Source organism: Microtus oregoni, unplaced genomic scaffold (genome assembly GCF_018167655.1).
Source record: "Microtus oregoni isolate MIOR12 unplaced genomic scaffold, Mior012 000024F_ref0000369, whole genome shotgun sequence".
Classification (NCBI taxonomy): domain Eukaryota; kingdom Metazoa; phylum Chordata; class Mammalia; order Rodentia; family Cricetidae; genus Microtus; species Microtus oregoni.
Window position 1 is genome coordinate 3752799 of NW_024543083.1, and position 13532 is coordinate 3766330.

The 13532-nt window shown below is 42.1% G+C and overlaps 1 protein-coding gene across 8 annotated transcripts in view; it reads left to right on the top strand.

The window, feature by feature from the left end:
- Nrg1 (neuregulin 1) overlaps positions 1–13532 on the top strand; it is a 996124-nt gene that overhangs the window by 878155 nt on the left and 104437 nt on the right. For 3 of the 8 annotated variants that reach the window (XM_041673678.1, XM_041673677.1, XM_041673681.1), the window contains exon 1: positions 8614–9567. The exons of the other annotated variants lie outside the window; for them this stretch is intronic. In XM_041673678.1, coding sequence (XP_041529612.1) covers positions 8901–9567 — 667 coding nt within the window. In that variant the 5' untranslated portion in view covers positions 8614–8900. Of the gene's footprint in view, positions 1–8613; positions 9568–13532 lie in introns of those variants that run through there. 8 annotated transcript variants of the gene reach the window in all.

The window sequence follows — 13532 nt, forward strand, 5'->3', positions numbered from 1 at the left end:
CACAGCTGGGCAGCCATCACAGCTGGAGAGAGGGACCTGTCGTCTGTAGTGTTTGTTGACCATCTGGCTGTTAGAAAAGGCATGTTTGACATGGAATGATCTAAGCAATTCCATTTCGCAGGAGCAGGCCATCTTTCCTCTCCTGTTCCACCAGTAGTGTGAAGTTAATGGTTTCCCCAATCACCAGGTGTTTGAGTTCCCTGCTAGTTCAAATGCTGGATTTTGGAAGTCCCTTCTCAATAAATATTTGGTACTGGGGTGAAGTTCTTGAAAACGCTTTTAATAGTACTGCAATTAATGGTTTGCCATCTACTTCGTTGCCACTAGAAAATTGCCCCAGTCATGTGAATCTTTTATTTTTGATATCATTTTAAAATCAGAGAAGGGGAAGGTGGTGGAGGTATAATTGGGGGTTGGATGGAGGAAAAAAGGTGGCTTGTTGTAACTTGCTTTATGTGGAGTTGGTAGAATATTGTATGTTTAGTTTTAGTAATCAAAGTGCTGGATTTTCTGTTACATAGTTGTGGGCAAAAGCCGCCATGAGGATAATGTTTCTAAGGGTCCCAGTATTTCATTACTGCTATTTGACTGAATTAGTCATTAATCCAATTATTTGGATTTTATCACTAACATTTCCTATATTTGCCTTAGGAAATGTACACTCACTGATTATATTTTCCAAATGATATCCATAGGACATTTTTTTAATCCCAACAACCCCAGCGTGCATAGTATGTACATCTTATCACATTCTTAGGAAGACTATGTATATATGGAAACTGTGGGCTACATCAGAAAAGAGAATATATTTTCTCCAGTACACTGCCATAAGTGGGATTTTTCTGGCCATCATATTTCAGAAGAAGTCAGTCATCAGATATGTCTTTTTCCTGCCCTTCTGTCTCCTTGCCTACGCAGTCTGGCCATTCTCCAAGTTAAAAGAAGATGGATAATTCTGCATAGATCTAGTGCGATTTTGACCTACTGTGTGGCAATGGCTCTGAGGTGACAATCTTTTCCCCTGAAGTCACATTCCTTTGGAGGACATCTCCTCCCACAGGACAGTGAGTTGTAAGGTTTCCATCAGTTAGTGATTTCCTATCTCCAGCCTGTCCTCAGGGAGAGTTCTTGGGTTCTAGAGCCAATACTTTCTGGACCCCACCATTTATAAAGTACTGTTGATAGCCGGGGTCTAAACAGGAACTCCAGTCTCTGAGTTTCTGAAAAAGGAAGTTGTGCCTCTATGGTGTCATGTGGACATCCCATAGTAATTCTTGATGCAGAGACAATTTTTGTGGCGGGTCTAACAGATTTCCCTTAAAAAGTGGCATTGAATTGTTGTGCTGCCGTGGTAGCATTTGTTAGGCTTAGACCTAGAAGCTGACTCTGAGATTAATCCCCATGGGACTGTAGGTAAGCAATGTTTATGCCTAAGAACTTATTTTTCTTGCACAAAATCAAATCAAATCAAATCGATGAGCAAGCTCCGACTCCCGTCAGTAAAACGTTTAAATCTAATTAGGATTTAGATGACAGAGACGCTTTGTGACAAATCTCCGTCTTTCCACCACTTCTGAAACAAAAAAAGAAATCATTCTTAAACAGGCCTGACTCTACAATCTTATATTATGCACAAGAGAAGGCCTTGCGGTCAAATCATAAGGTGTTTTATCTCATGACTTTCAAATTCATACTTCCTAAAATAAGAAAAAATTGAAAGAACAAAGGGAAAATTTTGACCCCCTTGGACTGAGGAGCCACAACAGAGGGCGAAGCTGGCATTTCCTTTTAAATGGATATTTCGGCTTCTATGCCCATCATGGTGCTCTGACCTTCTGAGAGCATCGCGCCAGTTGGGTGACTCACTCAGAATGCAGAATCAGTTCTGGAAACTGCATGTGTATTTTAGTTCCCGGCCCCGTTGATGCAACTTTGCCTTCTCTTTTGGATCAGCAACAAGGAGAGGGAACCATGGAGACTTTAATTCAACTGTAAGGGATAGGATAGTTTTTTGTGTCCCGGGTCTTTTATCTTTAGAAATACGGATCATTTAAAATGGCAAAGCACCAGATAATTTCCTCCCAATGATCCTTTATAGAAGAAAAGCAACATATATATTAGAAGTTTTATTACTTTTTTATTAAAATAAAAAGGTTTTATTACAACAGTTCTAGATATAAATAACATGATGACCCTTTAAAATTAAATACTGTAGAAGCTGAAAGTATGATAAGTTTTTCACTGAGTGGAAAGTCACATTTAAGAAATTTAAGCATTATGGAGTGGATGGACTCAATTGCACTTATATTTTGTAGTCATTACTTCCACTGAGATCCAAAACATGTTCATTATAATGTCAAAAGAAAGTGACATAAGATTTAAAAAATGAGATGCATATTAAAGAAATTATCTGTAGAAAAAGATAATTATTCATGTTTCAATCATGTATATATATATATATGTATCACTGTACTACATAAATATGTACAATTATGCTTCATTTAAAATAGCAAAATTGAAAAGTTTCCAACCTCTGGAAATGGATTTGTATTTAACTCCACACTGCACTTACGGGAATGTAACATCAGCATTGTAATAGTAAAATAAACTAAACCAAAAGAACTCTCCACACGGCCTCACATTCCATGCTGCCTGCTTGAATTGCATATGAAGGACAAATACGCTCAAGTATAGTTGATCATCGTGGTATCAAACTGAGCACAGAGACATAAAGGCAATCGATATGAATATATGGCCTCTCACAGAAATAGTTTTAAAAAACTGAGTAAAATTTTCTTCTCCAAGATCATTCCAGTGGGTAAGACAGAGCAAAGCATGATGTCTTGATTTCCCCTCCAAGTGGGCATAGCATCTGTGTCCCAGAGAGGAAATGGCTTTCTCCTGGCCCTCATCTGTCCCGTGAGTGATCAGGAAACAGCATGTGGGGTTGGTTTGCTTCGTCAAGGATCTTTTCACTGGGGAAAGAATTCCTGGAAAAAGAACTAAATATACATTTGTCCTGTTCTTCCTTTAACTTTAATAGGAACTGTGATGTCTGGCAATCACTAAGACAGGCTCAGATCACCTAAGACGTATTTTGGGACAATTTATGAGGAAATGTGTGATCTGGACATGAAAGACAAGAAAAAAAAATGGAAGGGAACTTGTGGACCAGTTTAGACAGAGAGATATTAAATGCTTGTCAGTTTATTTGAGGAAGTAAAATCTATGGAGTTCAATCTGAAATAGAAATGAAGATGAAACAGAATAGAGATGTCAGTGGATCACAGCTCTCCTTTTATGCAGTTATTGATCAATTTTTCCCTTTGAGGAAATCATCTTATTTAGCCCCGTGTGTGTGATACAATTGAATAATAACACGTGACTGAAAATGTGTCCAAGAAGTGAGAATGTCCAGAAATCTGATTTGAAGCCATTTGAAGTATGATGGCGTGTGCCTATAAAGCCTGATCTTGAGAAGTGGGGGCAGGAGGACTTCTGCAGATTTGGGGTCATACTGGGATAGATGATGAATTCTAGGTGAGTCTATGCTATGCAAGGAGAATATCACAAAGGAAAAACAAGTAAGTAAGAACACACCCCATAATCTGGTGAAGTATGAGAAGGTCCACATAGACTGAGAGATGTTTTAGTCTGACAAACTTTTAGGCGTTTATGTTCTGATAAAGCAGCCAGTCTGTAATGCTTCATTTGGGCCCGTGAGCTTTCTTTTAAACCTAGTGGTTTCATATTTCACTAACAAGTAAATGTATGATTTACCCCTTACACATATAATTATCTCAACATGATATTCCTGTCGTCACCATTCTATATTATATAGGACAAAATAAATTCTCTCTCTCTCTCTCTCTCTCTCTCTCTCTTTTTAAATTGTAAAATCTAGAAGAAAGGGTAAACTTTTTCAAATGGAAAGCTAAAGAAAATAAATTTGGGTTATATAGTCAAAAACATTTGTCAACCCCTTTCATCCGCTGAAGCTCGACTAATTACTTCTAATAATAAAATAAATGAAATTAATGCAGAAATAAATAACTTAACTTATGCTGAATTCATAGCAATTCCTAATGTTTGATTCTTTTTTAAATTGTTTTTTGTTTGCTTTTTTTGCTGTGGCAACTGAGCTGGGGTACTGGGGTCACATACAGGCTAGGCAAGCACATTCTTAGTGAGCTACATCCCCAGTCCTAAGCATTTCCATTGATAACGTAGTGGGATATTTTCTTCATTGATGCTGGCTTAGGAGGAAACTAGAATCTTTAAAAAGTGGGTCTGAAGTGCATGCACGTTTGACTTGGTCCTGCCAGATCCATTCCAGATTTTGTGACTCCTCTTTAACCTGGCTTAGTTTCTAGCACTGCCTTCCTTCCTTGAAGTGGCTGGTGAGTGGCAGCAACAGATTTTTTTTTTTTTTTTTTTTTTTTTTTTTTTTTTTGTCGTCCCTCTCCATTAAGATGTATTACTACCGCTCTGAGTCTGGCACCATGACTACTTAACAACTAAGAAAAATGATAATAGCTTGTGCGACTCCCATAACAAAAGTGATTGGTTGTGCTTCCTGTCTCTGGGGATAGACAGCTCTCACCAACAGCTAACTTGCTAGGAGAAACTCAAGCCATGTGGAGAAGCCCCATGCTGGTATGCATTTTGACACCCTATGGTGTTCCCAGCTGATGTCTGGTTTCACGTGTGAGCCATGAGCCACCTTGAATGCTTCAGCCTCATTGTGCCCTGAGCTGACAGTTGAGGTCAAATAGAGCAGAGAGGCACCCCGCTGAAACCAGTCCACCTGCAGCCTCGGGGTGCTGGTTGTAAAGCTGTTTCAAGTAGTTGGTTTCAGAGCAGCAGGTAATTGAAACATCCTCTCCAGAAGAGTCCCGGAACTGAGGCCCTGGAAGAAGGACTAATGCCATTTCAACTATGAAGAGATAATCTTTGAATTGCTATGTCTAATCCCTATAACTAGTCTTTGAAAGTCGCATGGCCAAACTTAAGACTTTCAGTTTAGAAACTGGGTACATTTATGCTTTCTTACATTAAAGTTTATTTGATTTATTGGTTGCATATTCTAGTTTCCTTTTTCTCTCATTGAATGGAGACATAAAATACATAATCGGTATTATATTTTTAAAGGAGTATTTCTTTTCATTAGTAAGAGCATGAGTCTGGCTTCAAAATCTCAGTTCTGTCATTTAATAGTCAGTGCCTGGCTCTCTTTCCTGAGTTACCTGTTTCTTTAGTTTGAATGTAAATGGACTTTAAAGGGTGAGAGAACCTCAGACGTAATCTGTATTATGATCTTGAGAGTTCCTGGCATATAGGCGGAGCTCAATAAGCACAGCTTTTATTGTTATGAAGGAGGTGGTAATTACAGGGTTTTAAAAAGCAGTAAGATTTTGTCTCATTTCATGTTTCTGAGAGCACGTGGGAATGGGTGTTCCTGGGTTTCATTAAGGTGGCATTTACAGGGTTAACAATGGTATGCTCTTGAAGCTCTTCCTATAAACACATAGGTTGCATCCTAAGAAAGCTCCGGTCATTGCCCAGTGTTTGCTGGCTTCCTCACAGTTTTATTGCTGTGGAGGATTTGACAGGGGATAAAGGCAGCTCCTGGTCCTCAGGGGAGAAGTCATGGAGACTATCTTTTATTCTGTACGTCTGTCCTCCCTTTTCCAAGTCCATCCACTTTCTAATTTAATAGGAAAGAAAGCGGTTTTAGAGGAAGCTGGATTTCTTTCTGCAAGCTAATCTTAGGAGCAAGGAGCCCAAGTTCACAAAATGTTCACCCATGGAGGAAATGTACATCTGAAAGTCTGAGTTGTGCAATCCAACCCACAGGGTGGTTGTGACAGCCCGGGAGTCTGTCTCTGATGTTTTGTCCTACCCTGTGGGTAACGTGATCCTTTTCTTTGTACCTGACAAGAGTTTTTAAGAGCACAACCAGAAAATTGGCCAGCCCCCTTTGCTGTGATTGAGGTTAACGCGACAACCAGAGAATGAGCTAGCAGCCCTTGACTGTGGTAATTGCTACTGGTACCAGCCATAGGACACCTTTACAGAGGCTGCACGTTATGTTTTTGCTGTTCCCCCAACACCTGCCAGGCTTGAAGCTACCTGATCCCTTCCAGTCTTTGAAATTTAAATGACCTTGCCTATGGGTAAGCTCCAGTTCAGTACTTGAAGGTAAGGTTTGGAAACACCGAGTATAACTGGACAGGGTAATCCTTGAAACAACTATCATAAGCATCCAAATACAAATAGTGAATTGATATACTCAATTATGATGTACTTAAAACCTCAAGTTGTAAGTGCTTTAGGGATTTCTTGCATTCTAAAATTTCACATCCATCCCTAGAATCTTTCTTAAGAAAACTCTCGTTTCTTTAAAATTGAGTTGATGGGGGCAGAAAAGAACCCTATGGAACCATCACAAAATATTGGCCACTGGTTGTGCGGAGATGAACGCACGATGGCTCGTTTTGCCTGTGAGCTTGTCATAATCCTGGTTTCCATTATGCAAATCGGGTCAGGCTCTTGTTGTTAGTGATAGGACTGAAAACACAGTTTAAGATACTAATATCCTTTGAATCATTCATAATCATTGAGTAATTTCATCTAGAAGGAAATGATAATATTCTTACCTCCTGGCTATTTGAAAAGACTTGTGTGTGTTTCAAAGCAGTAGAGTTGTGCCGTACAAAACAGAGTGTGTTTAGTGCAGATTTTCCTAAGGCTTGAGCATTATCTTCCACTGCCCTGGGACTGCGTGTGATGGTTCTGTAGGATAGATTTAGAGAGACTTTTTAAGACACCTATTGACACAGGTAAATAGAATGGTTTCTTGGAAACCATTTGGATGTCCAGGCTCACTGAAGTGTGGCTTTAAGGATCAGATGCACAGAACATGCAGTGACATATTACAGAATGTCCCCTGGAGCCCGTGCTCTCTCTGAGTGTCTTCCATTTCGTCCAGTCCTCCAAGGACTGTGCCAGAACAAAAACAAACAAACAAACAAAAAAATCAGCATTGAAGTTGTTTGTAAATTAAAACTACTGCAACCCAGTCCACAAGGCATGCTTTTATAGAAAAATTTTAATACTTGCAGTGCGATTATAGCCGAGGACATGTGGTGTACATTACAGTGTCCAGGGAATTCAAGCCTCCTCTGCAGCGAGGAGACAACATGAAAGTCTAATTTGAAAATGAAGTGGTAGCCCTTACTCGTCTCACAGCCTAGTGTTTTTTCTCTTACACTGACATTATTCTGGTCTGCTCTGGATGGGATAAGGGAATTGCAAACAGAAAGAACAGAGAGCCAGAGAGAGCCAGGCTTTTCCCCTTCCCCCACCCCACCCCCACACCCCACCCTGCCCCAGCAAGCACTCAGCATTTTGCACAGGGGCACTGCAAAGTCTTAAGCCTCATGGAAGGGTGTGAAGGCAGAGCTGTCCATGGTTAGAAAACAGTGTTCTAACTGCTGGTTGGAAATCAGGTAATAAGAGTCCTTAGTGAACAAAACTTATTAGAGGGCTGGCTAGGGAAGGAATGCAGTCTCTCAGCAGCGGGCAGGGAGAAATTGCTGCTGAAAAGCTTACCTCCCTGGGGAGGAGTCAGATAGCAGACTTTGCCAAGCCTCAGGTCTAACCCAGAAGGTTTCACCTCCACCCCCTACCCCCACCCTCACCCCCTCCATCTCAGCATTGTTAGATTGCTAGCATCGATCCCTGGCTTTTTCTGACCCCATAGTAGGTGTAGGAGAGAGAGCCAGCAAGATCAAGCAAGGTGGAGCACAGGGTGGGAAACTGGGGCCAGCTTTAGTAGGGGGAAATGGAAAGAAAAGGGGTGGGGGCCAGGGAGACCCAGTTTGACTGCTGCCGGGCTGCTTCTCTTTGCTCTGATGGCCTTTATTTCTTCTAATTGGATAAAATAGGAAGTCACTGGCAGCCCTGTGTTGCTGGATGTACTGTACTCATTACAGACCAGCCAACAGTAGAGTGGGGACAGAGAGAGAGAGAGAGAGAGAGAGAGAGAGAGAGAGAGAGAGAGAGGAGAGAGGAGAGAGGAGAGAGGAGAGAGGAGAGAGAAGTGTGAGAATATATATTTAGGATAAAGAAGGGTGAAAAGAAAGAAGCCATGAAGAAGGAAGACTGCAGAGGAAGAAAGTGACTGAGCGCAAGAAGGACAAAGAGGAGTGGTTGGGGGTGGGGGTGGAGGCAGGGCGGGGATGGGAGTTACCGCCCCTCCTGGCTCCTGCTGCCCTCGCAGCCCCGTGCAATGGTCCTGTTTGCAGTGATGCTCAGAGGGCAGGCACCTGCTGCTCTGTAATGATTCAGCCTCTTTCAGCCACTGCGTTAACACGACAGGATGCTGTTGCTACTGTCGCTGCTGCCTCTCCTGCCGCCGCCGCTGCTGCTGCCGCCGCCGCCTCTGGTCTTGCTTTTGCTTTTACTTCTTCTGCATGACAGTTGTTTTCTTCCTCTAAGCAGACACCAGCTTCAGACGCTTGAGGTGAGAAACATGCCTTTCAGTTTGGGATACTGGCTTACTTAATGAGTCAGGCATCGGCTCACTTCCTATTTTGGTCCCTGGCTTTCTTGACCAACCAGGATGGTTTGGAGAAGCATTTGAAAGAACTGGAAAAGTGTCCCAGAAACAACAAGCTCAAGATATTTCGGTACACTTCTATTTTGTAGTTGCTAGAAGCCCTTTCTTCTTTTTCTCCTTTTCCTTGGTTCCTCCTTGAGCTCTCTTACTTTTGATAATGGCTTTGGACTTGGATGCCTTATCGATTTCCCCCTCCAAGATGCTGTATCATTTGGTTGGGGGGAGCTCTGCATGGTAACGCACTGTGAGACAGGCCAGGCCTTCTGGAGGTGAGCCGATGGAGATTTATTCCCCAGACATGTCTGAGGTAGCTGGCGGGAGGTCCTCCAGCCCCTCCACTCAGCTGAGTGCAGACCCATCTCTGGATGGGCTTCCGGCCTCGGAGCACATGCCAGACACCCACACTGAAGATGGGAGAAGCCCTGGACTGCTGGGCCTGGCAGTGCCCTGCTGTGTGTGCCTGGAAGCTGAGCGCCTGAGAGGGTGCCTCAACTCCGAGAAGATCTGTATTGTCCCCATTCTGGCTTGCCTAGTCAGCCTCTGCCTCTGCATTGCTGGCCTAAAGTGGGTATTTGTGGACAAGATATTTGAATACGACTCTCCTACTCACCTTGACCCTGGGGGGTTAGGCCAGGACCCTGTTATTTCTCTGGATCCAACTGCTGCCTCGGCTGTTTTGGTGTCGTCCGAGGCATACACCTCACCTGTCTCTAGGGCTCTGTCTGAACCTGAGGTTCATGTTACAGTACATGTTGACAATGTTGCTGAGGCCTCGGAACCCTCAGCAGGACCAACCCGGAAGAACCGTCTGCCTGCTTGGCCTCCCTTACTGTCTACTGTGCCACCCTTCCCTTCTCCAGCTCGGACCCCTGAGGTGAGAACACCCAAGTCAGCCACTCAGCCACAAGCAACAGAAACTAATCTCCAAACTGCTCCTAAACTTTGTAAGTAGAGAGATGATGATGATGATGATGATGATGATGATGATGATGATAGTCATGATAGTGGTGTGGTGGTGGGTAACAGACAGGGTGGGCAGGGGTTTCTGAAGGGCCAGCTATTTCATTTGCTCTTTCATTTTGACTGGGAGGTTTTGTTTGATGAATCATGTGATGGGGTAAGGTGTGTGTGGGGGGACACAACCATAAAGATCCCTCGGATGAATCGGTTGTTTTTTTTGTTTTGTTTTTGTTTTCTGTTTTTTTTTTTCTTAACAGCAGCTTTGTGTAGCAAGTTTAAGTCTGAGGTTGTTTGTCAATCAAAAACTGCAAGCATCTTCATTCATGCTTTGTATTTAAGCTAAATATGGTTTATTTGCAATAGTTTTAGAAGTTAATGCCTGACCTTCATATTTTAGTAGGCATGTAACTTCTGTATGCCAATAGTATTATTTGATGTCCCCCCTCCCCCCATAAAGTTCCTTTTGCCCCTCTTCCACTCAGTCTCCCTGTAGCCCCGAGCTGTCTGTCATCTGTCTTCAGCTCTTCCTCCCGACCCCTCCTCACATCTCTGTACTTTTGAAATTTCATTGTTTGATCCTGATGCGGCAGCAAGTCTTTGGACAACCTGCTCCCTCCCCTGTCCTCAGACCCTTACTGTGCTGCCCAGGTCATCCTTTCTGGTACTGAGCACTTGGCAGAGGCAGTTTTATTTTGTTCAAGACAGACTGCAATTCTCCACAAAGGGATTTTCCTAAATTAGTCCTGTCTTCTGTAATCAAATATTTAAATAGATTCCTTGCCAGTCATGAAAAACTGCAGGGACCATTCATAAAGGTACATCTTATTTGAATTTTTCTTTTTTTATTTTTAAGACATGTCATGTAACCCACCATGTTGCCACAGCCTGGTTTAATAACCTGTGTCTGAAGAGACTCTAAGCTAATAAAACAGTATAGAATGAAACACTGGTGTGTGCAGAGGTCATTGCCTTAGCTTTATGACAGAAAGTTGATAACTCTGTAGCCATGACTGGTCAGGTTGTTCCAAATGTCAGCACAGGGCTTTTTTGGTTGCAACATTTAAAGAAATGTTTTTGGTGTTTCCTGTTTCTTCCTTCTTCTACCACGCTTTATCTTTTGCCATTGGTGAGTTACTTAGTAAAAGAAAGGGAAGAGGTGAGAGAATTTGATTCCCATTAACATATGGAAAATATTCTACTGTTCAAGAAATTCGAAAGTAGAGAATCTGTGATGAGATGCCCCTTCAGCTTTCCCTCTAGACTCTGAGGAAGAATAAGCGAGACCTCCTTCAGACATTCATGTTAAGAATGAAGTTGTGCCGTGTACTACAGAAACTCAGAAAGAAAAAAAAAAAAACCTTGATATGTACTTGTGATTCAAGATCATTCGCCGTGTCCCAGCTTCTGTGCAAAGGTTTCCAAAGGATGCTTGCTTCTCCAGGTGCAATTAGGAGAGACTCCTGTACGCAGCCACTGCTTTGTGTCTTTATCAACTCCCCAAAGTATTGTTAGAGCTCCGACAGACACTTCTGCCTGCGCTGCCTCTTCCCACCTGGCAAAGTGACCGGGAAATAATACCCAGATGAAATGACAGGCTATAAAAAGCAAGTGCGGATCCTGCAGAGAGAGGCAGAATTTGCCATGCAGACAAGGTTACTGCTTTGTCTTTATGGTTTTCAACTGAGCGCTCCAGTTAAAATGTGCTGGCATAGGTTGAACTGCCCAGAAAAATGAAGGTAGCTCTTTGAAAAACTCTTTAGCCAAACTAACTTTGTCATCTGGTGAGCAAAGAAGGAAACAGCATCATACATCCCTCATCTAGGACCCCATTAAAAAGAGTACTTGGGAACTTTTGAGAAATTGGCTTTGAAAAGAAATATTTACTAAGTATTTTCATAGACTATCCATTCCCTTGCCCCCCCCCCCCCCCTCTCTCTCTCTCTCTCTCTCGTCAGGGCATTGATTTTATGGCATTAACAATAAGTAGGGAAGATTTACTGCTGCCTAAAAGCTTTACAGAGGCCGGCTCTGGCCTGAGCACAGCTGCAGCTTTTTCAAATGTGTCGGATGTAATGTCTGGGAAGCAGTTTTCACTTGAAAAGTTGGCGGGGGGGGGGGGGGGGGTTGACAGTTCATTAAAGCTCTAAACCTGTGGGGTTCTCTATGTGAAAAAAATGTAACTTTTTGGACTAGGCAGCTTAAAGAGCATCCTCAATGTCTTTGAGCCTGGGTCCAGTTGGCCCGGGCATGTTTGTTTGCCGACTTCTAATCAATCCTTTAGAAAGACTGTAATCGTTCAGTGTCAAGGGAGAAGGCAATGTTTAGCCTGGCCCTGTCTTCGTGTAATCTTCTTCATCCATGTCAGTTAAAAAAGTTCAGGTTAGTTGTAGAAAGAACTGGGCTTTTTTTCGTCGTGCAGGGTTTGACTTGGGCTGAGGTACCATGGCTTCGGTTTTCAAGGGATGTGGCCTCCTCTGAAGCATGCTTTGCCATGGGTTCCGGACCGCACCGCCCCCATTCCCGATTTCCTCCTGTCTCAGCATGTTCAGCATCTCAAGCACAGAGCTCTAGCCTTCAAGGTCATCCTCTGTGAAGGGCTAATTGATTCTTCTTTCTCCTGGAGCCTGAGAGAGGGGAAGAGTGACAGACATAGCCCTTAAGTCTGCTCTTAGTCCCAAGCCTAATTGACTGCCGTAAGTCTTTACGTTATAAATACTTGAATTATTCCCTTCTTCAAGGACTGTCGTCAAATCGCAACATTCTCTGTCTTTGGTAGAATAAAAGGCAAAATATGGCATTCCTTTTTCATTGCCTGTAGGTGTAGTATTTATGTTAGATTTCTAAAAATGAGTATTTTATAAGGTAATATAATTTTTCATGTTTTCACTATACTAAGTGAACATCTGATTTTAGGAAATTGAATGCAAAACTGGAATGATGGAAAGAAGATGTCCATATTTGTATTTTTTATTCTGATGTTTTTCTATCATTGCAATGGTTAGGTTATTACTATTAATCTTGTGATTTTTATAAAGTCACATAATACTTTAAATTGTTGTGTCTCTGTGTTGCTATAGTGTAAACCCCAAGGCCTCTTATTGCTTGATATATCTCCTATTATATTCCCAGTCTGAACCATTAATTTATTTTCTTTAGCTAAGCTTTAAAACTTTTTCTGTCCTCCATTTATATGAAAAGAACTGGCCTTAGGGAAGTTGAAAGCTTCTCTTACCAGAAAGGAGCAGATTAATTATATTTTACCCAGGAAACTGTGGTACCATCTTGAAAGAAACTGTTGGATGTTGGACCGTCTTTGTAAACAGACTCTTGCAGACAAGAGTATATTGGTATTTTTATCTTAGGCCAAATTTGTTTGGCTTTGTATGAAATCATCATTGGGTTGCATGAGAAGCTGTTGTTGCCACAGCAACAGTTTGAACCCCACCATCTGCAAAAAATTTACATGGTGCATTGACCACCCCAAAGCATCTCTTTCCTTGATTTCAAAGCACCTTCCATTTTTAATTTGAATGCATCCTTCTCCCTTCTCTGGAACACAGGAAGGTATTTTGGAACAGCAAAATTCTAGTAACTTCTCTCCACCTTACCCTCCCATGTTTAAAATGGAAGACGGTAAGAATCGCAAGAGGCTGACAAATGCTATGGTTTGAGTCCAATGACTGAAACAAGGAAGGTAATCCTTTCACTCCAATTCCAATTCACTAACCGGAAGTGTTCAATGACATCTAAAACAGCAGAAAATATAGCATGCCATACTCCTGATGTTAAGCAAGCTTGTATGTGTGTACTCGTATGCATGAACACACACACACACACATGTCCATAATCACCACTATTTCCTCCTGTCATCTCATCCCTCTGCTTGTGCCTTAAAGCTGGAGACTAACTCGAGTGTTTTAAGTGGCATTCAACGAACAATTAAGCAGGT